Below are 25,833 nucleotides of genomic sequence, written 5' to 3'. Positions count from 1 at the left end.
TCATAAAATGTCTCCAAACAACCTGCAGCTGCAGCAAAAAGTTACCATATATCTTCTGTTATTTTCTCAGTGATAATTCTCCAGTTGTGTGTATCCTACTGTGTTCTGATGGGAAAATGTACTCACTGCTATTGGCAAATAAAAAAAAGAAAAAACGCAATGTTTGACATAAGGGCCAACTCAGTATGATGCTGAATTAGGTTGCCATTCTGTTGCATTTTGGAGACTGAGCTTGTGTGCCATCCCTTTGTTTTATAAAATCTGAGATGAGGTGAGTTGTTTCCCATTCACCTTCATATATTATTGAGGTTTCACTTCTCTAAAACTGAAAGCATGCACAGTTGTAACTGTAAATGGCTGGTGACTAAGTTCACGTGCAGAAAAAATTCCAGTTTTTGCCCTTATTATGAAAAAGACATTTTGTCTATAAAGCTGTCTGTGGCTAATGAAAATTAATATCCCACAAATATTCCCGTTTACATGCAGCTGTGCATACTCTGATTAATGATTAGCTCCTTTTTGAAAAGGACTGAGTTGCGATATTTGTGCTAGAGCCTGACTGATATTATCGGCCAATATTATCCTGTCATGGCTATGTCAGCATCAGTGTATATGTTGTCCGATATGAAAACTTTTTTTAGAGAGAGAGAGATTATTATTATAACAAAAAAGATGCTTCGGTTATTTCATAATTTATAAATCCCCTGTCATTGTTGCTAGACTGTATAATATCCCGCCTCCATTACATGTATTTGTCGCGAGTTTGATCTCCACATTGTGTATCAGCCAATATATTGATAGCAGAATTTTTTACTCCCTGATATCTGTATCAGAATCAGCCACAAAAATCAAGTATCTGTCACGCTCTAATTTGTGCATTATTCAAACTCCAGTTGATGTTTAAAAAGAGACATGTTTCTCCTTTTCTTTTCTGCGTGCATCTCTACCCCAGCCTACAAACCGTTAGTCAGGCAACACACTGAGCTGAATGTAAACAGGCGAGAGACTATGTGCCATAAACTGCATTCAAAACCCCAATTGAGATCCGTAGTCTAAATATATACATGTCCAAATAAAACTCCTAAAACCTGAATAATATCAGCACATCCTTAGTGTCTTAATCAGAAAATGCTACATACGGAATAAAGGCCTAATTCAGAATATCCAAATACAATATGCTGTTTACATAACCTGCATCATATTCTGGATGTTGTCATATTCTTAATAATCGTTGGAAACTGGTGTGCATGTAAACAATGCGACTCTCACCCGGCTGTGATGTAGGTCCACAGTGCGTCCCATCAGCCGGTGGAGCTGAGGGCGCATCTGAGGCGAGGAACATCTCTTCGCCGGTCCTCTTACGCCATCTCTCAGGGAGCCGGGCCGGGACGCCAAATCCCATCAGCGACCTCCATCCGCAGCACAGTGCCGACAGTGGATGAGAAGGTGACTGCAAGTAGTAACCTCACTGCCTCACAAGGCAAAATTCACATGAAGGACAATAGCGATGCACCAAACGGACTGTGAATAATGACTGATTTAGGTTTTTAAATGGGAAAAAATGTGATCATTTAGATATAATCTCCAACTTAGAGCTGAAAAGATGTTTAATTTCATGTCTGTACTTCAAGTAGTACCTTGAATCTTTTGTATGGTTACTATCTTCTGCTACATATCATGTACAAAATGCATACTGTACATATCTACTTTATATCTTGTGTAATGTTTTTACATAGACAGTTTACCTCAGCATGAACGTATCTGATCTTTGTTGTTCGAGACTGTTGTGGTAAAAAAGAAAAAGAAAAATATTTTTTGTATCTGCTGGGGTCACAGGGGATTTCCTTTGAAGATCAAACCAAACACAATAAACCGACAGCACAGCTTTGTTTTACAATTGTTTTATTTGTTAATTTATTTCAAAACACGCAATTTTACCCATATTATCCTTTTAAGTTTTTATTTTTCTGTAACAGTTATTACTCAGATTTTTTTCCTTCTCAAAAAGTCTCAACTAGAGTGAAACTAAAAGTCCTCCACAGGCTCTCCGGCTTCTGCAGTGGGAGGAGGGAAAAGAGGCTTTCTGACCAGACGTCGTGAGTGGGTTTGTCCCTCGTTTCTGTGTGGGCGGAGGAGTGTGTGTGTGTGGAAGTTTACACCAGGGTGTGTTTGTGTGTGTGTGTGTGTGTGTGTAAGTGCAATAGGTGGAATATCCACATGGCCGGTAAATCACAGGACCCGTAGAGCAGCCCAGAGAGCTGAACATTGTCTTCTAGGTTTGGTAGCCAGATTGTCATACCTCTGATTTCATCTTTGGTTTCAGCAAACACTCTCAAAAGGCAGACTCACCCTCTCCAGCATGTGCCTGTGTCTGTTTGTGTGTCTGTCTGTCTGTACGAGTGCAATATAAGCCACCATCTCCAGACGACTTTGTAAACTTAAGTAAATACAATGTAAGCGTCTTTGCATTGATTGTGGCCCTTCCTTGGCGCTGGGGACAAAGACAGTCAAACATTGTAGTACAATGGAGCCATGAGCGGGGAGGATCAGCTTTGCAAACATCAACATGGACTCCATTTTGATGTCAATGGCAGTTTGGGGCATTCGTGTAAAGCTGTACGACATCAGTCTGGTGAAACGTGTGCCGCTGTAGTGCTCTTCTCCCCCCGGCCACTCTCTACTGTAGCCTGAGTGACTGGGGGGCGACTCTGCCCGCTCTGGGCTCAGGGGAGGGAGGGGGAATGGGCAAAGGTCATGGAAGTGTGAGTGGGAGTGTTTAAATGTCGAGGGGAGGGACGGGAGGTTGAGGGTTGTACACTCTGACCCAGCAGCAACGATTAAGATTGGGGGGGTCAGGTGTTTGCATAGTTCTCTGTGCAAAAGCCACCAACCGGAGCCATTTTTTTATTCCTCGCGGCTGGTTACATCATCATTAGATTAGCAGGAAAATCATGGCGGGTGATGGGAAACATGGTCTTTGCACCACATGTCTTCATTTCTACTCCTGCAGTGCACTACAGAGTGGCAGTAGGAGTGCAGGAGGGTGAGATGTGACAGGGAGGGAGTGGATTTAAAACGTGTAGTGAGTTTTGGTTTGGAGTGTCGTGAACAGATTTGGACGTGAAGGGATGGGAGATGTGATGTTTGGAAGAGTGGAGGGGCGGGTGGGGCAGTCGTTCTACACTACAGCTCGCCACAACTCAGAGAGCCTCTTTTCCCTTGATTTTGCTCTACCCTCCTCCCCTTTCTCCTCCCCACTGGCCTGCCCTCTCTCTACCTTTTTTCTTGTTTTGAAACTGATTGTCTTCTACCATCACAAAGACACTTGGTTCTGATTGATTAACAGGTAACAGAAGAGGGAGAGCACAGTGTGACTGGGGGTGTCTACGTCAGTCCCATCGGCAGCCTTTGATCCCACAGGGAAATGAAGACACGCATATGCTGTTTGACAGCAAATGCTGGCGACGTTTCAGGTCGGATTATCGGTTGCCAGATGGTTCTGCGGTTGGTTGGTCGGTCAGTCAGTAAGAAATGGTTTCAAATTTTTTCGCATGACAAATATTGCAACCCATAGCAAAGGAACATAAAAAAGAAACACTTTGTCTTCCACAAAGATACAAATGAGCACACATACACAGATTGAAGTAAAGCATGTAGACAGACATACAGGTATATTCAAGGCCGCTCGGGCCTGTGTGTGTCCCTCTGATTAACTCCAAGTGAACAGCCCGTCTTTGGAAAAGCAAGACACACATCTCAGGACCCGAGCGAGAACCACAAGCTGAGGAATGAAGATTGAATGCTATTGATTGGGAGGAGAGGAGTTTGACCTCCCCCAGCACACACTGCCCCCTACTGTCTGGGTTTATATACATCAAAGAAACATGGGGAAAAGGGGAAGGGTTGCAACAACACATGCACACAACCAGTGAATCCAACAGTGACGGAAATTTTAAAAACAAGGACCCCTCCAACGCCTAAAACCCAAATCCTCCCACCCTTTTTTTTTCGTTTGTTCTGATAACCAAAATATCCCCCACCCCTTCTCCACCCTCTCCCAAGTCTTTCCATCCTCCTCCTCTCCCCACAAAATCACAGGTCATTCCTGTTGGTTTCTATACAGTTATACAATATCCATGCACAAAAGAAAAAAAAAGCGCACCTTCTTTTCAATAGGAGGTGCTGGTCTTTAATATTCTAAGAACATCAGGAGCACTTGAACACACCCAGGAACCTTCAAAAGTAACTGTGAATTTTTTTTTTTCAGAGAAAAGACAACTTAAAGGCAGAAGAAAGCTAACAATGAGTAAAAGGTTTATTCCTCCTTTGGTTTAACATCAAATTTTTGGTTTAGATTTCAGCCCAAATCATATTTTTGAATTTTTTTTTCCTTTGTTTTTTCTTTCCTTTAAATGTACCCGCCTTGGAGAGAGCTTTGAACTCATCGTGTCTGAAGTAAGCAGCTCTTGCCCCTCGCTCTCTCTAGTCTAGCCTTCTCTTCTTCTGTCTCTTCTTTTCTCGTGAAACCCTCCACAGAAACATTCACAATGTCTTTTTCCTTTATGAAAACAGTAAGTACATGCCGTAGCAAAAACAAACAAGAGAACGTACGAGAGAAATGAGCAAACAAATAAAAGGAATTTTTAACAGTATAAAGCTTCAAGTCACAAGTTCCAAAACTAACTATCATAGTATCATAGTTTCATAATCATTGTTATCATTAGCAGTATTATTTTCAGTCTAAATTACATAAAGTTTACATGAAAGGTTTTTGAGGTATTTCAGAATTAATTGTCAACACACGCCTACCGAGTCTTAGCACTAGCCAGGGGGAGAGGTCGACTGGACAGACAAGGTGGAGGGAGGAGAGAATTTGTGTTTAGAAACTGTCAGTGAGTCTTCCACACTTTTCTAGTGCAGCCTCTGTGCTTGCACGCAGTGGAGAGAGCGAAGAGAGAGACATTTAGTGGTAAGATTTTACAACTACAGCATCCCTCCGAGCGCTCAGAGCCTCGGCCTTTCTACCCCCCTCTTTCTCTGTTACACAAAAATATCTCTGATGCGAGAGAGGTAGAGCGGCTGAGAGTCTGAGCACACCGGGCGGAGAGAGGAAAAAATAAAAAACACAAAGGCTGCGAGCTACTAGAAGATCAACGATACAGTAACAAAGACTGACAGAGTAAGGAGTAACATATAATTTTGTTTCAAATAAATAGTGTATAGAAAATGTTTTATAGACTTTCTACATGATAAAGTGCTTGTATTCTAGTGTATCAAGATGGAAAGTCAATATTTGAGAAAATGCTGACACAGCCCCCACTATGTGTCCCTCTCTTTGGCCCCCCTTTCTGTCCATCCAATTATGGGTGCATTGTCTGAATGTGTGCATGTTTGTAAATGGGTGTGCAGCTATACGCATGCACCCGCATTGATGTGTGTGCCCGTGTAAGTGTGTATGCGTGTGTCCAGTGCAGTCCCACCCGTGGTTGAAGGGAAAAGGCACTCAACTCTGTCTGCAAGGCAGCCACCTCCTCCTATGTGGCAGGATGCAGTCCGACTGCGCTGTTAGTATGAATGTACATGTGTGTGTTTGTGTGTGTGTGTGTGTGTGTGGAGTATAGTCAGTGTGTTTGGGCAAAGAGGGGGGGCTTTTTTTTTTTCTTTTTTTTTTGGTTTGGTTTGTTTGTCCCCCTAGGCAGTTTGGGACCGGTAGGCTGCAGTATCTTTGGTATTAGTGGCGGTTTCACAAACCACTCAGCTTAGTGAGGTAGCCACATTGGTTCTCACTACAAACAAATGTCATTTTGTCAGCCTAATACCTAGAGCTGAATCTAGCTATTTACCTACGCTCGCTGAACTGTATACCACAAATCGATTTTAGCTCATCATCCTTTGGCGACGTTAACTCACTGCTTACAGCGACGTGAAGTTATAGTCAGTACCTCTCCATCAGCTCCTCTACAATGACCACCTCTTATCTAATCTGCACCTCTAATCTGACTACATTGTTGGAAATGCTACAGTTGCATCTTAAGACCATACAGATAACTATTGAGTCCCGAGCTTCCCCCCCCCTCCCAACCCCAGCCTCCAATAAAACACACGGATTCAGCCGGGACGTTTGGAGGTCACGTTTCGTCCCCCTCCGTTTTTACCCCGTTCTTGGGGCTCAGCTTAAAGGGGGCTGAGAGTAGCACAGTCTCTGACGTGAAATGCCAAAAGAGAGAGAGCGTCCGTCATTTATTCTTCTCTTCAGCAGCTCCCTGTTTTTCTTTTTTTTTTCTCTTTCTCGTGGTAAATGTCTCATCCGAGTCTATATTCACACAGAATGCAAAAAACAAAAAAAGAAAAAAAAAACATCCTTCATTGGTCTCGGTCCTTGCATCCCTCTTTTTTTTTCCTTTTAAAAAGTCCTTCCTTTTTTTGTTTTTGATTTATCAACAAGGTGCCTTACTTATGCACAACAGAGCACAATAGTAACAAGAAATAGAAACTTTGTGTCTATGGTACTAATTAAATACCCGCATCAATATAGAGAGGAAGAGAGAAAGAGAAGGGGGCAATGGGAGTTAGAGGGATAGAGGAGGTAGAGAACCAAAGAGAGAATGAGAGATTTTTTCTTCTGCTTCAAAATGTGTCCAGTTATGTGTCGGAGACATTTCCTTTTGTATTTGTAACACATACTGTGTGTGTGTGTGTGGTATCATTTGAGGTTTGGTTATTGTATGCCTTAAAATCTGATTCTTTTTTTCATTGTTTTACTAAAAAAGTATATTTTAATTCAGTTAAAAGCTGATTGTTGGTTGCTTTGGCACACACCGCCCGTCATCAGTGGGGGCGCACTGTAGCTGTGTGTGAACCCTAGTACCATATTCTTTGATTCGCATTAAGGCAGTAAGCATTGGCACTAATTATTGTAGCATTTTGACGGCTGAGTGTGGTGGTAGGCTTCGGGTTAGCTACTGATAACCCTTGTGTGGGAATAACCAGGAGATTTGGTTTGATCACATCTGTTGAGAGCCTCTTTTTTTTTGCAAACAGATGCAATGAAAGAATGGAAGAGTGATTTGAGAAAATATGAAGCCTCCAAAAAGTAAATTAAAACCTCCACTGCTCCTAATATGTGTCTGACTCGATAAGCTGTTACTTTTTACTCTGTTGTACTTTTCTATCCCCTCCTCGTGTTATTTCTGTACTTGTGTTTTATGGATTCTTTAAGATTTGGATTGGCTAAATAAATCCCTGCCTTTGCTAAATCCCTGTGTTTTCAGCATTCAGTTTAACCATCCCCCCTCCTCCGGCTTCACCAGTGCTGGTTGGATGAGGAACAACAATAGGATAATGGTTAGCTATTGATCTGCCTTCAAAGAGCTGCGAGGGCCTGAATGTGTTGTGCCATGACTTCTCCTCAGCATCTAGTGGCTCTTCCCTCCCTCTCCTCCACTCTAAGCCCCATTGCTCTGCTGGATGCAGGTCTGTGCTATCGACAGCAGGGGGCACTGTTGCTCTGCCGGCACAGGCAGGCAGGCAGGACCGGGGAGGGAGAGGTGTGCTGCTGCTGCTGCTGCTGCTGTTATGAGGCCTTTGTGTCCCCATCTCCAGTGGGTTCCATGTGCTCCTCTTACATTCAGCTTTTCATATGCAGCTGTAATGTAGTTGGCTGGATGCCCGAGCGTGTTGTTGTCGCTCGGTTCTCAAGTTATTGATCAGAGGGAAAGCTCCCAGCAGAACAAAGAGCATGTCCAGACATCTCGCCCGCCTCTCCTGTTGGTCAGAGAAACACAGACTCTAGGCTCAGGCTAAGAGTAACAATGACATGTCTCCCTACAGGCCTCCAACATCTGTGCAAAAAAATATAGACCTGGGCCTGGAAGACCTGAGTATCTTACTGCCGAGCGTCTTGAGTTTCACCTTCAGGAGGAGGTCAAGGCCCCGCTCTCTCTCTCCGTCTGCATCGATTCATTTTTCAATTCATTAGTTTGCCGTATGATCAGGCTGAGCTGCTCTCTGAAATGGCTGGCCATCAGGGAATACCTTTGGCCGAGGAATGAAGGAGACTACGGGAGGAGGGGGAGGTAGAGGCGGAGAATTGGAAAGCCTTGTTGTTTTTTTCATAGGCTGCGTTGTTTTCTTTATGACGGCCTTGTGTGTGCAGGATGGGGCTTGGATAATAAGACTATGTGCTGTTCTGTTGTCAGATTTATTGCCGTTCTTTTTCGCCCTTCCGTGTGCCGGCGTAGAGGGGATGAGAGAGAGAGAGAGAGACTCATAAGAGGCAGACACAAAGGAGGTGAGTTGGGAGAAAAAGCAGAATCTGTGGCTACTTGGGTGGTGGAAGGAGGCCGGCGTATATGTCTGGTACCGTCCAACAAAAAACATCAAATCTTTGGTGTCTCTTTACTTTGTCAGATGCCATAAAAATGATTTTCTTTCAAAAAAGACAGAATCAATGATTGTCCTTATGTGAGTAATGCAGAGTGGACCTGACTTCACAATTCACCTTTAGATTATGCTTGTTTCAGGTGAGCGCTTGAAATTCTGACTGACAAAAAAGATGATTGCATGGCACAAAGGATTTTTTTTCGGGCAGAGGACACATTCAGACGGTCGAGGCCAGGCTGGGTTGTTAAAGACAGGTCTCACAGCCAATTTCCCATGTCGCCTGTTGTGCCAACCTGGTCCCCGGGCCCTCTGAAGGTCCTCACCTCCTCTCAGGCCTTGGAGAAGGTGGTGGCGGATGTGCCCGGCTGCCCGGGGCTGGCACCGTGGTCATCGTGCCAGCGGTCCACGCAGCGGCGCCGCGCGTTCATGAAGAAGTTGCTGACGGTGCTGAGCTCCAGGCCAAGCTGCTGGGAGATGGTGATCTGCATTTCCTTGGATGGACGCTTGTTCTCCTTGAAGATGGCGATGAGCGTGCGGCGCTGCAGGTCAGTGAAGACCAGACGCTGTTTCTTGGGCGCCGTGTTGCGGTCCTTGTGTTGCTCCTGTTCTTTGCGCTTGCAGGCTTGGTGTGGATGGCAGCGGTGGGAGGGATTGGGATGAGAGTGGGAGGCAGAGAGGGGAAAAGAGAACACAAAACAAGGTAAATATACAAAAGTGACGTGTTTTCCTAATTAAATAACAAAGACAGGAGAGTGGAGGGAAGTTAACTAAATGTATCATTAGCCAATACTTAAACACATAAAAACTAGTTTATACACCAGCAGAGATTCTACAGCTCCATCTCTATTGCCATATTAAAGTTGATTTAAAGCTAATCCATGCCTCCTGCCCAGTGGGAATATTCCTTCCATCCTGCAGAGTGCAGACAGGGAGCCAGCCTGCGGTGAGAGAAAGATGGGGTGAGGAGAGGGGGGTGAGGGGGGGGAGTGGGACTGGCTGTTGCCTGCTAGCTGGAGACACTGCTGTTTGATTCAATATTAATGCAGTTTGAGTCGCAATGGGGGACTGAGTGACTGTTGCACAAAAGTAAGCATTTTGTGTGAGTGTGTGTGTGTGTGTGTGTGTGTGTGTGTGTGTGTGTGTGTGTGTGTGGAAGAGAGATAGAGGAGAGGCAGGGAAAGAAAAGGTTGGAGAGAAAAGAACAGAAAAGGTGGAGGAGGAATACAAAGTGTGTGCATTTGTGTGTGTATATATATATATATATATATATATATATAAAGCTGCATGATAATATATATATATATATATATATATATATATATATATATATATAAGAACCAAAGAGAGGAGCTGAGAAGAGGAGGGAGGGGCGGCGAGTGAAGGAGAAAGAGAGATATTGACCGACTTTGCTGTAGGAATTGGGGGGTTCTCTGTAGGGACTGAGGTCAGAATCCCCCCCCAGCAGGTCTACAGTCTGCTACTTCAAACATAGCCCACTGGAGCCCACTCTATTGAGCTCTGAGAGGGTATTTATAACCCACTGCCCCCCTCCCTCCCTTCCCCAAACACAAACACTCGAGAGTTGCATGCACCGGCTGCTACGAGCCCCTTCCCATACGCAGAGCAATTTTCAAAAGAAAACACACCGAGTGCACTCTTTTACGTTTGGGAGGGGGTCCGAGGGGGCGTTGTAGACCGGCGAACACAGAAATTAATAGTTAATAGAATGTTGTATTGTGGGTAAGTGTGTTGTAACTCAAGGTATTTGTAGGAGACGGTTGGAAGGCGGCAGACGGGTGGAGGTGCAGCGTTCAAACGAGGCAGAAACGGCACCCAGAGATGATGTAGAAGGAGTGTGTGTGCGTGTGTGTGTGTGTGTGTGTGTGTGTGTGTGTGTGTGTGTAAGGTTAAGGCACCACCTCTGTAGCCACATGTTCCCCTGCTGGCCGAGGATCGAAATCCTGCCTGTGTCGCTCTCAGCTTCCCTACTGTCTCAATAAAACGAGAGCAAATTGGAGAGAGAGAGAGATGCCATCCCTGTGGGGTCTCCACCTGCTGCCGTCCGTATTGTTTGATACTCTCATACTCGCCTTCAATAATGTCTCACTCCCACGCTGTGTGTGTGTGTGTGCGCGTGTGTGTGTGTGCGCGTGTGTGTGTGTGTGTCTTCATGCATTTAAGGACAGACTTTTTTTTGTGCTGTGCGTGTGTGTGTGTGTGTGTGTGTGTGTGTGCATGAGTGTGCGGATGTGTGCGTTTAGGGGGGGAAGGTTGTGATTATGCTGAAGTGGCTGGAGCCAAGCAGTGGCGCTGTGTGTCTAATTACAGTGGAACAGAGCCCATTGATCAGCCATTGCAGTCCAATCTGTTTACTACAGATGTCTAACCTGCACACGGGCCCATCCATCATATTCATATTTCACATCAACACTACGGCCGTGTACAGTATATCACACAAACACACACATGCTAATGTGCCATATACAAATTTGTCTAAATGCATGCTTGTACGGTACAGTATGTACGTTATCATATATGATGCTGTGATTTATTGTCGGATTAAGGGTTGTCATGACGATGAGGAAGAGGAGGGAGATTTTCCACTTTATCGTTTGGACCTTTGGAGGTATACTATCTAACATTTCTGCATTAATATGCCTCGAAAAGGACTAGATGTTTTGGGAACTCTTTATGGTCACCATCATTAATAAATGGTACATTGATAGTTAATTAAACTTTCGCTAAGAGTTAACAACCAATGAAATGTTTTATAAACCATCACTTAAGCAATTGTAAAGGTTTATAAAAATAATTTGCAACTTGATAAAGGCCATCCAGATAATGTTTAGATGAATTACACAGTATTTATTAACCATTTACAAAATACTATAAACATCAGGTGCAACTTTACACTAAATAATTGCTTAATAAATGTTTTATAAAGCATTAATTAACTATAAATTTACCACTTATTCATGATGGTCATTATAAATTGTTACCAACCCTTGTTATTTATTTTTACACTAAAGAGTTTTATACTAAAATTATCCCAAATGTTTCCATCAATGTTCAAACCCTGAAAAATCTGTAATTTTACTCAAGGTAACCGTGCGTTTCAACACCAGATTATACGTCAGTGAGGGAGGAAGGAAGTCAGCGAACGTGACTAAACGTAACCTGAATAAAACTTCAATAAATAACATCCTCCCTGAACATTTCTCCCACATAGATTTGTTTTATCAGCGATGGTGGTTGTTTAACAGTGAAGACAGCAACTCCCATCATCCCATGCTGCTTCATGACATCATCACACTATTTTATTTCCTTTGTTTTGAATGGCAGCAGCAGAAATTACATACGGTGCGTTTAAGCTGATATATTTTACATTGTCGCAGTGAGTTAAAGTCTCTACAGGTCGAGCAGGACAAAACGTTAAGCTTCAGTGAGGGAATCCTTCACATTAATGAGGCCTGCATTCACTGAAATTACATTTTTTTGTTGTCTTTTCCTCTCAATCTAATGACACCACAAGCACTTGCCTGTCTTCGAGTCACACTGACCTACAACCACATGCCAACAAGATGTTATCCGGCGTTTTCAGGGACAATCGCTGGCAGGCCGACCCGTACAATAGATTTATTAGAAAATAGATTCATCAATATGACAACAACATCTGACAAGAGACATTCTGGTCTGAGTCCACCACCGAGATATTTTTTTGTTTGTTATTTTTGTAATTTAAAAATGCAGTTTAGTCAGTTCATACTTCTTATTAAGGCATAAGTCAGTTGTGGCTGATTGTCTGAAATGTGTCTAGCATAAAAAAATTGAGAAAAGCTTTTGTAAAAATGAGTTATTTGACTTTTTCCACACATATTTTTGGGGGGATTTTCTCAAATAGTTGACACCAAACCACGAAGGCTCCTCGGTGTGAACTGTTTTGGTAATGTCTCCATCTATAATCTAGACACTGACCAAATTATAGAGTCATATATTTAATAAAATGGCAGTCATTGAGTGTTGTTCATTGATGTGTGTTATCCTGTTTCCTAGTTAACCCTTCCGTTGTCCGAGGAGATAAAAATAAAACATCTGAGGTCAAATTGCTGTCTTCAGGGTCACCAAACTACACTGTAGAAGCAAATTTAATACACACTCTAGTTGGTTTGGTCACCTTAAAGTGCCTTTAACTGGCAAACAATATATTGAGCCTCCATCTTTACGCAAACAGAACATTTGTAGCCACTAAATAAAACCAGCTGAGCAAAAAACACACTTTAGTCACTAAAACTCAGTCAGGGGTGTGCAGCCAACAGTTTTTAAACCATTTCTTCAACAACAAAGCGAGTCTGACATGAATTATTTACCAAATAAAACCAAAATGTTCACAAATTCTTGTTTACAAATCACAGTTTTTAACTTTACTGCTGCAAACACAAACCTCAAAATACCCACGTGTGTGGACACTCTACTTCTGCCACATGTGCGGGGAGGACTTGCACTGCATCAGCTCCCCACTGACCTGAAGAGAAGCTACCGCATCTACTCGGCAAAGACGTGCCGTCCCGTCCGGCTTTAACTTGTGTGGAAGAGGATTTGTTTCCCAGCAGGACGACGAGCCTTAAGCAGCAGTGTCGGCCTGTTTGAAGACCGAGGAGGAGCAGCGTGTGCTTTACCTCCACGGTCACCAGACGACCTCCACCTCCCTGAACATCTCTGGGAACGCCACGACAGTCTCTGGGAGGCTCCAGAACAGCCATGTGGATGTAAAAGGTGAAAATGCTGCATATTTGACAGATTTTTAAGATTTCACATATGACTTTTCTCACACTTTTGACTCGTATGATTGCCACGCATACATTTATATCGGACCTCCTTCCTTTTTCTTGCTGGAGCTGTACAGTTAATATTATTATCAATATAGATTTACGAGTTTCCATTTAATGTATGCAGCTTTCAGGTCGCCTGAATAGCCTCAATCCAGTGTATGACCTTTGTCGTCCCCCACATGTGTGTGTGTATGTGTATGTGACCTTGCACAGGTATGTTATGACACACACACACCCTGGCCAAACGGCTTTAAATTGTAAGTGTTTGATGAATACATGTTTTTTCTCTCTTTTAATGAAAATGAATCAAATGAGCTCGATAAGTAGCAACATTTTGGCTGACGTACACGTGGAGAACATTTTACTTGACACTGTCATTGTGTGTGTTTTTCAGGCAGTAAAATCAACACGAGTCAATCTGGTTACAGAAAGAGGATTCCCCTGAAATCCATGAATGGATCCTGTTTTTGAGGAGCCAAGAAACCCAACAAGCTGGTCTGTGGTTTTAATTACAATTTTGAGGGCTTTCGACTATTTAAACCTGAAGATTAAGACTTATTTTCTGCAAGAAGCACACAAAAAGTGAGCCAGTATTTCTGCCTCAGTGCTCAGACAGTGCCAGATTCTGTCTCCACCGGCCCAGTCACGTCCTGCCACCTCATCGACCCGCTTGCTTTGTGCCGTTTCGGTCGGCAGGTGTCGCTCTCGCCGTGGCCCCGGCTGCACAGGGGCGCCATAGTGCGCTGCCTTTGCTACAGGCGCTGGATTTAGTAATCAATATCGATCGATCGGTGAGGAAGGGGGCCCTGATTACTGAACCAAGCTCAGCGTAGAAAAGAAAAAAAATCGATCATTGCAGCTTTTAGAGCTACAGTAGGCACCGAGCAGAGAGACGCACATAAACTCATGCACAAAGAGCGAGCCGGACAAGAGCAGAAATCCTGGTTTGGTGTTTTCTGAGGTGTACACCCTCCTCTTCCTCCTCTTCCTCCTCCTGCTGCTGCTGCTGCTGCACAGATGTGTGTGAGACTGTGAACAGGAGTTTGAATGGATCCCTCAGGCTCCACACAAACACACAAAGACTGATTAAAAAATGTCCATCCCGGGTCCTATTTTACATTTTAATTTGCCAGAATATTACACGAACACACCGCAGTTAATCTTCCTAAATTTTTTTTCTCTTAAACTATTAAATTCTTTAATGAGTGATTTCTCCAACTTATCCTCTCCGCTCGGGTGAAAACGGCCCAACTCGGGCCTATTTCTCTTCCACTGATGACATTAATATTCCTCGCTTCACGACAAACCAAGCGAGGTTAAGAGAAAGGCCCTGGGTGTTCAATATCGATCGATAGATTCGTGAATAATTCGTGTGTGAAATTCAGTTCGTCCAATTAATTATGCCTCGGAGGGGAGGGGTGGTGGTGGTGGTGGTGGTGGAGATTCATGACGGGGTGGAGACGCGAAAACACACCAGGAAGGAAGCGGCATGATCCTGGTTTACGTTTTTAAAAAATAAATAAATAAAAAAATAAATCCGAGAGAGTAAAAAAAAAAAAAAAGAGTGAATGGTGATCACCTGTGTGCAGCTGTCTCTGGCCTCCCCTCTGTCCCTGCAGATGTGAGTCCATCTTGAGCATTAATCACTTATTGATCAGCACTGCCCTTCCTGCTCATAATGAGAAAGTCAAACGGCCTAATATTGCGCCTGTAGTGCTCCGTGAAGCCACGATCACACATCTGCATGTGGGATTATTCCAAACACTCCTCCTCTCTCTTTGAAATGCTCTCCTGAAGCCCTGTTTGTAAAGCAGACGGGGGGTCAGCGTCTGCTGATTTAATTAATTTACCAATAAACATGTTTACCGGTTACGGTTCGGCGCGTTTTTACGCACACACACTCTCTCTCTCACACACACACACACTGCAGCGTGCCCTGTCCTCGCCCATCATCTGTTTGCATGTAGCTTCAATCCTCTCCGGATTGCACGAAGCGTGATTGGGCAAGTTTGATGTGTAAGCTTCAAGTGTATTTATTAAATAGCGTGGATGCTGTTTCTCATGGACTGTTGCCCTAAAGATTGATGGCAGCGTGCGTATCCGCGCGGCCCTCCTCTGTCTCCATACTGTGGCATTTATTTCAGTGTGGCTGCAGGGCAATGCCAAGCTCCCCCTCCCTCCCTCCCTCTTTCTCTCGCCAGGCCCAAACACTTCCAGCTCGATACCCCTTAATGTAATGAGCGAGAATTGGTGTTAATATACTGATAAAGCGACACAATTTGTTTGTTTGCCTTGTGCCGCGACTCAGCTGCGAGGCATTTCTTCTGCAGCACTTCAATAACACTCAACCTGAACTCAGCTACACCTTCGCCCACATCCAACCTCACTTAAGTCTCCCTGCCTGCAACATTTCGCTTCTTCTTTTTTCTTTTAAATTCATTTACAAAAAAACAGGCAATGTGACGCTCTCAGTCAAGTTTGGAGACGCGCAAGACGCACCTGAGAAATATGATTTTAATCAGCTCTGTTTTCGCACCAACGTGTTATTAGCAGCCCAGTGGTAAAGCTAAGAAATTGCATAGTGCTAAAAAAGAAAATCAATAATCAGTAAAGGCTGCTGCCTGTGATGATCACGCTCCTTATGAGGTTTTAGATAATTAAATGCACTGAGCCATTGAGAGAAGCCTCTGACTGAATTTTTAACGTGCGTTATTATTATTATTATTATTTTTTTCTTCTTTGCCGGTTTAATAGCAGCCTTGGTCTGCATGTGCCACTTATTTGTGCGAGTGGCCCCATTGTTAGAGCGATACTCTTATCTGCGATTATCATTGATTTCATTCATAATTGCTTTGACCAGTTATGCGTGATATAGCGGTAATGATCGTGACGCTTTATTTCGGTGCCTGCGCGGTTTCATTCGCCCGCAGACAACAGGTGTGAGCCCGCTGTGCGTCATTTATCAGTTCATCAGGAGAGGAATTAAGAGAGAGGAGTGTGTGTGTGTGTGTGTGTGTGTGTGTGTGTGTGTGTTAGAATAAATATATAGAATAATTAATAAAAACTCAGAAAGCCTACTTTTAAAAGTGACCAATAAATAAACCATTTGGCTGCTTCAAATTTTAATCCACCTCATGATCAATTTATTAAAATCATTTAACATTTAGAGGAATATTCTCCTCATGTTTGTGTTTCATGCGGGAAACCTTTGCCAGGACTTTAAGCTCCTTTTTCATCCGCTGAACAGAGTTCACACACTTTTTTAAAAAAAAAAGCTGAAACAGAAACAGACGAGAGGGAGAAAATTAAAATAAGTAACTGAACTAATTTTCTTTTTTTTTTTCCCTTGTGTGGATGCATCAAGATGACCAAACCTGCAGATACCCACAGATCTCAGGTCAGATTTCTACCTTCTTCTGAATTTTACACCATTAGTGTGAATACAAAGTTGCATCACGGGATTTTTTTTTTAATCCAAACGTGCTCATATTCGTCAAATGTCAGCTGTCAGTCTCTCTGCTAATTTCTTATGTGTCGCAGGAGAACGAGCTGATCTGCAGTCAGCTGATGGGGCCACTGTTGACAGACAGACAGTCAGACAGCTTTTCAATATGCAGGAATTTTTTTTTTCCCAGATTCAGTTCAATACAGTTCTTCACTCAATCATGTGAGCAGAGAGTCAACAGAAATATTTCTTATTGCGCTGACGTGTGATTGCATTTGTATGGTTTCTTCTCCCCGCAGTGCTGAACAAAGAATATTAGATTACATGATAATAAATAAATAACGCGTGGTTATTATTCTGCAGCACGTTTGGCTCTTTTCTTAAGAGCTTTTTTTAAAATTATTATTCTTATTAAGGTTTATTATTTTGAAGAAGCTGCATTTATTGTCTTTTGCAAATCAAATTGGCTTTAAAGTGTCCAAATTCCTTATTTATTTATTTATCTATCTATTTATTTATTTATCTATTTCAAGACAGTCCCAGATAATTTTAATAATTAATTCTGACCACATATAATAATAATACAAAAAAAGTTATATGAGGTTTACTAATAAAAAAAGAGTAATATAATAAAAATAATAAAAACAACAACATGAGTGTAAATAATGACAATTTTTGGATTTATATTTGATGGTGTAAATCAGATTATTAAGACTACAGTCTGTGATAAATGTTCTTATTTTCTGGCGATAGAAAAGTCAAACACACACACTCTCTCTCACACACACTCACACACACACACGTCTTGCAGTGGTTTTTTTCCAACACATGCAGAAATCCTGAATAACTGGCTGCACAAACAACAGTCAGCGGTTTTTTTTTTGTTTCACACCGGCTCAGTAAAGCAACAAATTAGACGCAAATTATTAATTGCAGGATAATCCGCGAGCTGCTCGTTATATTTAATAACATGTGATATGAAAGGCTGTGCGCGCGCTGACATCGATTCGTTCATCAATTGATTTCACAGTCGTTTTGTTCCTTTGTTGATCTGTGTGGGGTTGCCCAACCGGAGTTTCGGGTTGCATCTGTGGGCACGATAAGCTGTGTGTGTGTGCGTGTGTGTGCATGCGTGTGTGTGTGTTTGCGGTTTTGTTGTGATCGACCCTGTACAGAGAGACTTACAGAGGTTCCGTACAAACCATCTGTAGTCTCTCATTTCAAAAAGGCCCATCGAGCTCACCTGCTCTTTGATTTTTTTTTTTTTTTTACATGACTCAGAATTGATTGCAGCATACATTAGTATTTTAACGCACATTGAATCATGTATTGGCTCTTAAAATCCTGTTTTTCCTTTAATGGGTGAAACAAATTCTACTGAAACTCGTGAATAAAAGAGGAAAACGCGTCTCCAAGATAATGTCTCATGTCCAAATTAAAACGTAAGCAACACGCGTGATAATCTGAACTCGTCCTCTTGATTTAGGAGATTTCACAGACTTCTCGCTGTGGCGGTGTTCAACCGGAGCGGTGCCTCCTCTTCTCTTTAATTGCGTGGACAATGTCCTTGCCTTGTATTCTTAGGCTGCGCATTAAACAAGCCATTATCGGCCCTTTAATAACCGATGGCCTGTCAGGGCTTCAGATAAGATGCCGCCTCGCTGCTGCTCCAGCGCCGCTGGATGCAGATTTATAACCAGCACCACCTCCCCCAAAAAAAGTAATCAGTTACTTGTTTACCAGCGAGTGTTGACATCTCAGGTAACTTTTTGCTTTTTAAAAAAAAAATTAAAAAAAATCAGAAGATGGGAGACTCCACTGGCTCTGCTGTAGCTGTCAGATGAAGCAGAGGAAGCTGTAGTGCAGACCCAGATTTTTTATTTATTTATTTATTTATTTATTTGGGAGCTTCCCTTCGTTACATAACAGCGGGCTGCATCCACACAGGTCAACGTTTTAATTGCACAACAGCTCTGCTCTTTGGAGCCGCCGCTCGTCTCCCATCTTGTGCAAACCGCTGCAGATTGTGTCGAGGTCAAAAGTCACCACAGGACGACGTGTTTGTCCAACGCGACACACATTTAGAGAAAACAAAAAGAAATCCTCGTTTCGTTTCGTTTCGTTTTGTTTTTTTTCCTCCCCTGATTGAGAAGACGAATAATGACATTTAATTGGGATTATCTTAAACCCTTTTGTGAGGGAAGGACACGCACACACGCGCACACACAAAGTACCATTAACCCTTTGATGCGAGCCGCGTGCATTCAGTCGACTCTGCCAGCAATTTGATTTAAAGGTCATTCTCTCCTATCGATCCGGTTTGGCGAGGGGGCGACGGAGTAGCGTAGGAATTGATCATCTAAAATAGAAGAGACGGTATCCGAGACTGTACAGAGCCCAGACCTCTACTGCATTTATAATTGCTAAGCACGCCCCCCGTGTGAATTGGATCGAGGTGTGTGCGCGCGTGTGTGTGTGTGTGTGTGTGTGAGGATGTTGGATACCGTGCAGCAGGCTGCCTCTGTCGCTAATCTGATTTCTATTAAAATTACATTATTTTTGAATAATAAGGTCGACTTGGTGGGAGCGGTGTGTGCGGGACCGGAAGAGTGTGGGTGGGATGTATAATGAGCGAGAAAAAGAGGTTAACCGTCTGTGAACTTAAAGTCGTCTCACGCTGCTAAATCCGTCTCCGGCGCGGGGAGCGAGCGCGCAGCCGCCGACGAGTCAGCGACTCTGACCAGAGCACGCGGTTTATTAGTCGCTCTGCTGTGTGTTTTGAAGGGTGAGACGTTAATGGGAGAAATGGTGTTGCATGGCGGAGATGGAGGGTGGAGGGGAGGTGGTGGTGGTGGTGATGGTGGGGGGGGGGGGGGGGGGGGGTTGCATGGCTGCATGGCGCAGCTCCAGAGATGGAAAGCAGAGGCCGGGGAATGGAAATCGATACAGATTCAGGGCTCGCCAGATCGGCCTTAACAATGTGGCGCAGACGCACTCTACATCCCGATCACATACACACACAGGAGGGAAGGAGCGGGGGAAGGCGACACGCATGCGGGCTTTACTCTCGCCCGTGTTGTCCTGCGTGATGCGGGAGAATCAGACAGGAAGAGTCTTGTAGTTTCATGTTTCTACATTTAAGCAGATTCAGACTCGGATGCATTGCCACACACAGCCAAGCTCCTCCACCTCCTCCTCCTCCTCCTCCTCCTCCAGATAACGATGCAAAGGCCGTGAGATGTCATTTCACGCGGAATGAGCTCCGCATGAACCCGGGGTTTTAAAAACCAAATAGCCTGGAGGTAAAACCTCAAGAAAATGACTGTTGCTCTCTCCCCCACCACCACCACCACCAGAGGGTTTTCAAAGGCGATGCTTGTACATGCGTGTCTCAGTACTTACAGCACACGTTGCTGTGCTTAACGAACAACGAGGCTCTGAAACCGCAGCTGCACTGTTTACCCCCCTATCTTCCCCTCACACATCAATTATTAAAGTGGCAATCGATCATTTCGCAGGCTAACATCAAGCCATCTCTTCACGAAGAAAAAAAAAGAAATCCTGTTTTAAGATTCAATCACATCTTAATGCCCCACGTCCAATTAAACCCATCATCCTGGATTAAATGACCCAAAAGGAGAAAACAGGAAGAAGACTCTGGACTATTTGTGTTACTCTCATCACCAAAATAAACACACAAATAAATAAATAAACAGCTCCAGTTTGGATTCAGCGAGAAGAAATAGAAATGATTTAAATGGAAACCCCGGCTCGGTGCTGGACTGGAAAGTAGGGTGCAGCAGGGGTGGTGTGATTGACGCGATTGTGGATTGTAATATTGATCGATGGGAGGAAGCTGTTGGATGAAATAATGGTGTTTAGGGCCTACACGAATGCTATTAACTATGTGTTGGTGAAAACTCCTGTTCGCCACCTTGAACTGTCCTCGAAACTGAAAGGAGGGTGCTGCAGGTCAGCGGGGATGAGGAGGAGGAGGACGTGTGTGTTTCAGCACTCTGGACAGCGCCATGGCTCCTTTCAGAATAAAAGCGGGTTGTAAACCTTCATATGAAGATAAATGTGTTTCATTGTAGAATATTTATGTTTTAGGAGTTTGATGCAGCCAAATGATATTAAAGGTGTTTAAGAATATGTTTGGCAAAGGAGCAGGAGGGGAGAGGGCGCAGTGTGGCGGCAGGCGGAGGGGGATGGTGGATGGTGGATGGTGGATGGGGAGGAGTATTGCTCCAGGATTAGGCCTGTGTAAACGGCGTGTAGTCCATTGAAACATGAATAGAGGCCTCTCACCCCTCATTCTCTACAATGTTTCCCCTGCGTGTCCTGCGGGTCCTGACCTGCACACCCTGGCACGTGTCTCCGGCCATTCAAATGGTAATAAACCAACTGCGCTTTTTTTTTTTTTTTTTTCAGAAGGATGCCATGGCACCCCATCACTGTCACACAGAAGAATGAAGGATATCCAGCACTTGAAATACGATTCAAGGGGATGATTTGTGATGTAACCGAATATTTTGCGTTTCCAAAAAATGTCGTGTTTTTATTCTAACCCCGAAAGCCTCAAAGCACACGTGAGTGACAACACGCAGAACGCGATTACAAGCAAAGATAATGAGAGAAAAAAAAAAAGTGCTTTTGTTTTTTCTTTAAATAACAGCTGTCCTATTTCCCCCCTTTTTCCGGCTCCAGCCTCCCCCTCCTCCTCCTCCCCCTCCTCCTCTGCTCCAGGGGAGAGACCAATGGGAGAGAGTGCTGAGGCGGGATAATTGATAGATGCACTGGCTATCCTTATCGATCAGGGCCGTATTGACCCGACCAAATACATTGAGATGGAGTGTGGAATTCAACACAGATGCAAAGACGAATTGTTTTCATCGTTAACGCGATCTTTAAACGCCTCCCAAACCTCACCTCTCCGCGCGCGTCTTTCTCTTACATGTGCAGTTTTTAAAATGAAGCTGAATATTTATTAATAAAGTCGGTTGAGATGCTGAGAAAATGTATCTATTTTAAAAAAAAAAAAAAGCAATCCAAAGGTTAAAGCTGTCCTCGACACAATAGGTGGGGAAGCCTGTGGCTCTTTGCCCTCGTTGCATTAGGAGATATTAAGCGTGAAGGGCACACGTCGCCCCCTCCTCTCCAAACGGGCCTATCTCTGCTCTGTTTTTCGTTCCAGGGGTGGATTGTCATGTGTGTGCGCAGACACTGGCATTTTCGCATTAGCTAAGCAGGGCAGCTGCATTGATTTGTGTGACTGTGATGAATTTGGAATAGTAATTTGAATTTATTGATTGATGTGGCCGAGCGAGTATGGCCCAGCCTCACTTTCAGCATCACATCCCCCCCCTCCCAGCACACTCACAAACTCCCACTCCCAGCCCCACATGCGCTCCGAGGAGGATAATGGTGATTTTTAAATGCAATAAGTAAAATGTTGCTCCGTCATTTACATACGCGCCATTTGTCATTTCCCCCCACCCCCCGACTGGGATTCACTCTCAGAGACCTATTGTGGCAGCAGGTTAATGCACAACGCACAATGCGCGCTGGAAAATCTGCTGATTGAAGGAGGAAAAATAAAATTAATTGAGCGGATGTGTATTTCAAAATCAAATCTATCACCACTGGAGCAATTTCAGATGAGTGCGCAGCCCTGATTTCCACATCTTCACACCTATGTGCAGCTCCTGGGCCTGTCCAACCTTTAGATATGCAGAAGGTGTGCACTCCAACATGTCAATTGGATTGGGGGGGTTTTTATCCTGATGCCGGGTGTGGAAGATATAAAACCCCACAGCCCAATTAGCTTTAACAGCAGTGGCACTTAAAGAGACAATTGTGGAGTGTTTAAATCTTTATTTACCAGAACCCCACTAAATGCGCAAAGGAACAATTTACATGCCATTAAGTGCTTTTCAATAGGGCATTGACTGGAACTAAAATATGCCACTATATCTGCTTAATTGAACTGTTCGCTGAAATACGACACAGAAGAGCTGATTGACGTTTGGGAGCGCGGCACGTCTAAACAGCGGCCTTTACACAAACATCGATGAGAGAGGGGACCTCGCTCCCTCTCTCTCTCTCTCTCTCTCTCTCTCTCTCTCTCTCTCACTCACACACACACACACACACACACACACACACACACACACACACACATCTCTGTTTTAACCCCTCTCGGTTTCATTTGCCTCTTGTTAATCAGGTGTAAGTGTTTAAAGGGGGCGGGGAGGGAAGGCTCAAATCACAGCGTTTAGCGGGATAAAAAAATCCAAACGGAGGATGAACCGTTCAGGGTGACAACATGGAGACACGGTGTCACAGTTTGTCTCTCGCTGAACTGTCCTTTACATCATCACAAACCACGATAAAGAGTCTGAGAAAAACAGGCCCCGAGACCAACTTTGGAGACAACACAGGCCTGAGAAAGACGCATCTGTTTGTGTCTCTGTCTCTCTGATCCAAATCGATCATTTATCAGTGTGCTACTCTGAAAGGGGACGCCTGGACCTGAAGTATTGATCCATAGGAGGTCATGCTCCCCCCCTCGACTCTCTGGCCAGGCCTCAGACGAGCCTTGTTTGCGACGACGCGCTGATTTGACAGCGGGGGTAACAGAGTGTTACATCAAGTTTGATACAAAGGATTTGAGTTTGTTTTACCTGTAAAGAAATAGCTGTGAGATGTAATCAATTCTGCTCGCATCCTGCTTTGATTTCCTTTGTTTGGTTTCTGTTTTTGTTTGTATGTGTGAGAGAGAGCGGGGGAGAGAGGCAGAGAGAGAGAGAGGATGTGTGTGTCCATGCTCTACCCTTGCGTAAAACCTCTATATGTGCGTAAAAACAGACCCATCTGTGCAGACTGCTGCTGAGAGCTGCCTCCACTCTTTTGTTTATAACACCTCCACCGTTGCACAGCGTCTGTTTATACTATCATGGATTGTAGCATCAATCAAAATATAGATTTCCCCCAACATTTAACACCCCAACTGTCGTGATGAAGTTTTACTCGATACAATCGACTAATAACTTCTAGTAATGTCTGTTTGAGCAGCTATTGACAGTCTCGCCACATTGACTTCTAATTGATCCCTCCACATCACTCAGGTTGGGAGCTGTCTCCTCACTCACCTGCAAGCCTGAGCGCCGACATCCGCTGGAACTCGGGCTCCTGGAGCCACTTCCACATCCTCCTGAACGTCTCCCGGCCAGACTTGAGTTTACTCCACGGTTTAGGATTCCGCAGCAGGTCAGACAGAGTTCCCTGGGACCGGCACAAGATCCTCTGAGCAAAGATGGCCTGGGGGATGCTGTAGCGCTTGAGCTCCGCCGTTATTCGCTGTGCCACCTCCTTGGTGTTTATCTCCTCCACCTGCCCTGACCCAGCTCCCTGCCCGCCTCCCACCACCGTCTGCCTGTCCCGGTCTGACAGCATGGACCCGTTTGCCTGAGAGTGCGGATGGCTGTGATGGTGTATGCCGTTCAAGGATGCCATGAGCCCGGCCCCGTGGCCCCCGAGACCCCGGGCCAGGTGCTCCTCGCCCCGGGACAGCATGGCTGCGTGGGACTCGAAGCCCCCCGAGGAGATCATCTTGTCGTTGGAGAGGTGAGCTCCGGGACCGTAGGCGCTGAGAGTCTGCTGGGAGCTGTGCAAAGACCCCAGCCCGTTGGACAGCGGGGACAGGGGCTGCCCCATGCCGGACATGTCTTTGGGGTAGTGGCCGTAGAGGTTACCCATGGAGGCGAGGCTGCGGTCGTCCCTCATCAGGGTGAAGCTGCCGCTGACGTTCCCGGCCGCGAGTCGCTGGTGCGCCGGATGATGGTGAGCATGTGGGTGTGGATGGTGAAATTTCTCCGAGACGGTGGATATGGGGGGCAGGTGCTGCAGCGGCGTCAGCGTGGTGTAGGTGCTGCTCAGGCTCATCCCGGAGTCGCACGACATGGTCATGGCCGGATGCAGGGGCCCAGACAAAGCGTGGTCTGTGCGGTAGTCCCCTGCTCCCTCCAGTATCGAGGCCATGCTGGACACCATGGCTGACCGTCCGTGCGACACCAAGTTCCGATGCGACGCCGACGACTGGCGCGCGTGCGGGGAGTTCATTAAGTCGCTCGTCTGATGGGAGTGAGACACACCGTGCAGATTTCCAATGTTTTCCATTGTAAGCTCCATCGTTGAAAATGATCTTTATTTCCACCCCTCTCGCCACTCTCTCGCTCTCTCCCTCGCTGCTCTCCCTCTCTCTCTCACTGTCGCTCTATCTCACACTCCTTTCCAATAAATTTTGAACGATTTCAAAGCCAAGCCATTGATTGTAGTTGCCTCTCTGCAGTCAATCCAGCATGGTTTTAAAAGATCGGGTCCCGGCCGCCACACAAAACTGCGCCGCAAAACCTCAGCTCGGTGTGTGTGAAGGTGCCTGGATCTCTCGCTGGTGGAGCACCTTCCTGTGTACCCACAGCGCTGCTCTGCTCTCTCTCTCTGTATATCGACGCGCTCGCGCTCCTGTTAAGATGAGACCGAGCCTGTGCGCATGTGCGCGCCCCCGCGGTGTATCCTCCTCGCACTCGCGCGCTCTGTCTGGGGCCAATCTGACGTCACTGACCCCTGTGTCACGGGGTTGTTGCACAGTGAGCCTCGAATTCCTGAAAAAGATTGCATTAGACACTTGTTAAGATAAAACACAGAGTTTGTCCTGTGCAGCGTGTGCAACATTTACACTGAGGCGGATAAGGAGCGCTCGCGTCTTGTTTTCTCTGATAAAAGCGTTTGACACGGCGCCAGCAGCGCATGTGATGCCTCTCCTGAAGGTTAAATATTAATTGACATGTGTCACATCAGGCCACGAGTGAGAGGAGGAAAACCGCAGCTCGTCTTGAAGAGGAGGTCAGAGCTTACAGCCCCCCTGCCTTCATTCTCCTCACTCATACATTTAAGATTTATTTGCGGATGTGAATTATGTCTTTGAGAGTTAAAAACATGAGATTCCGCGCGGTTTGACCTTTGGCACGTTTAAATGATAACCAGCTCCCCGAACCAAATCACATTTGTCTCCAAACTGGAAAGTAAAAGGCTCAAATCTTCCTCTCTCATAACTTTTCCTGCAAGTGATTTTTTCTCCCTTCGCTGAATAAATCTGTGCAGTTTCATTTCATCATA

The 25,833-nt window shown here is 44.8% G+C and overlaps 2 protein-coding genes across 10 annotated transcripts in view; one reads left to right on the top strand and one right to left on the bottom strand.

Annotated features, from left to right (window-relative positions):
* Positions 1-1,891, top strand: part of atp8b3 (ATPase phospholipid transporting 8B3) — a 41,528-nt gene extending 39,637 nt beyond the window's left edge. For all 9 annotated transcript variants that reach the window (XM_084356159.1, XM_084356163.1, XM_084356160.1 and 6 more), the window contains one exon: positions 1,285-1,891. In XM_084356159.1, coding sequence (XP_084212285.1) covers positions 1,285-1,527 — 243 coding nt within the window. In that variant the 3' untranslated portion in view covers positions 1,528-1,891. The remainder of the gene's footprint in view (positions 1-1,284) is intronic.
* onecut3a (one cut homeobox 3a) lies at positions 1,886-25,120 on the bottom strand. Its single transcript, XM_084356164.1, has 2 exons — positions 23,808-25,120; positions 1,886-9,004 (listed from the first exon to the last, which is right to left on the bottom strand). Exons 1-2 carry the CDS (start codon positions 24,844-24,846, stop codon positions 8,712-8,714), a joined length of 1,332 nt encoding a protein of 443 aa, XP_084212290.1. The 5' UTR covers positions 24,847-25,120; the 3' UTR covers positions 1,886-8,711.
* Positions 25,121-25,833: the final 713 nt, after the last annotated feature.

The sequence above is a fragment of the Pagrus pagrus genome, assembly GCF_965226575.1.
Source record: "Pagrus pagrus genome assembly, chromosome: 6".
Classification (NCBI taxonomy): Eukaryota; Metazoa; Chordata; class Actinopteri; order Spariformes; family Sparidae; genus Pagrus; species Pagrus pagrus.
This window is presented reverse-complemented; position numbering and strand designations above follow the sequence as displayed.

Bases quoted from the DNA above. Each gene is read 5' to 3' on its own strand.
- onecut3a (XM_084356164.1), bottom strand. From the start codon at position 24,846: ATGGAGCTTACAATGGAAAACATTGGAAATCTGCACGGTGTGTCTCAC. The intron at 9,005-23,807 runs GTGAGTGAGGAG...ATCCACACCAAG, and splicing joins GTCGGCGCTCAGGCTTGCAG to CCTGCAAGCGCAAAGAACAG.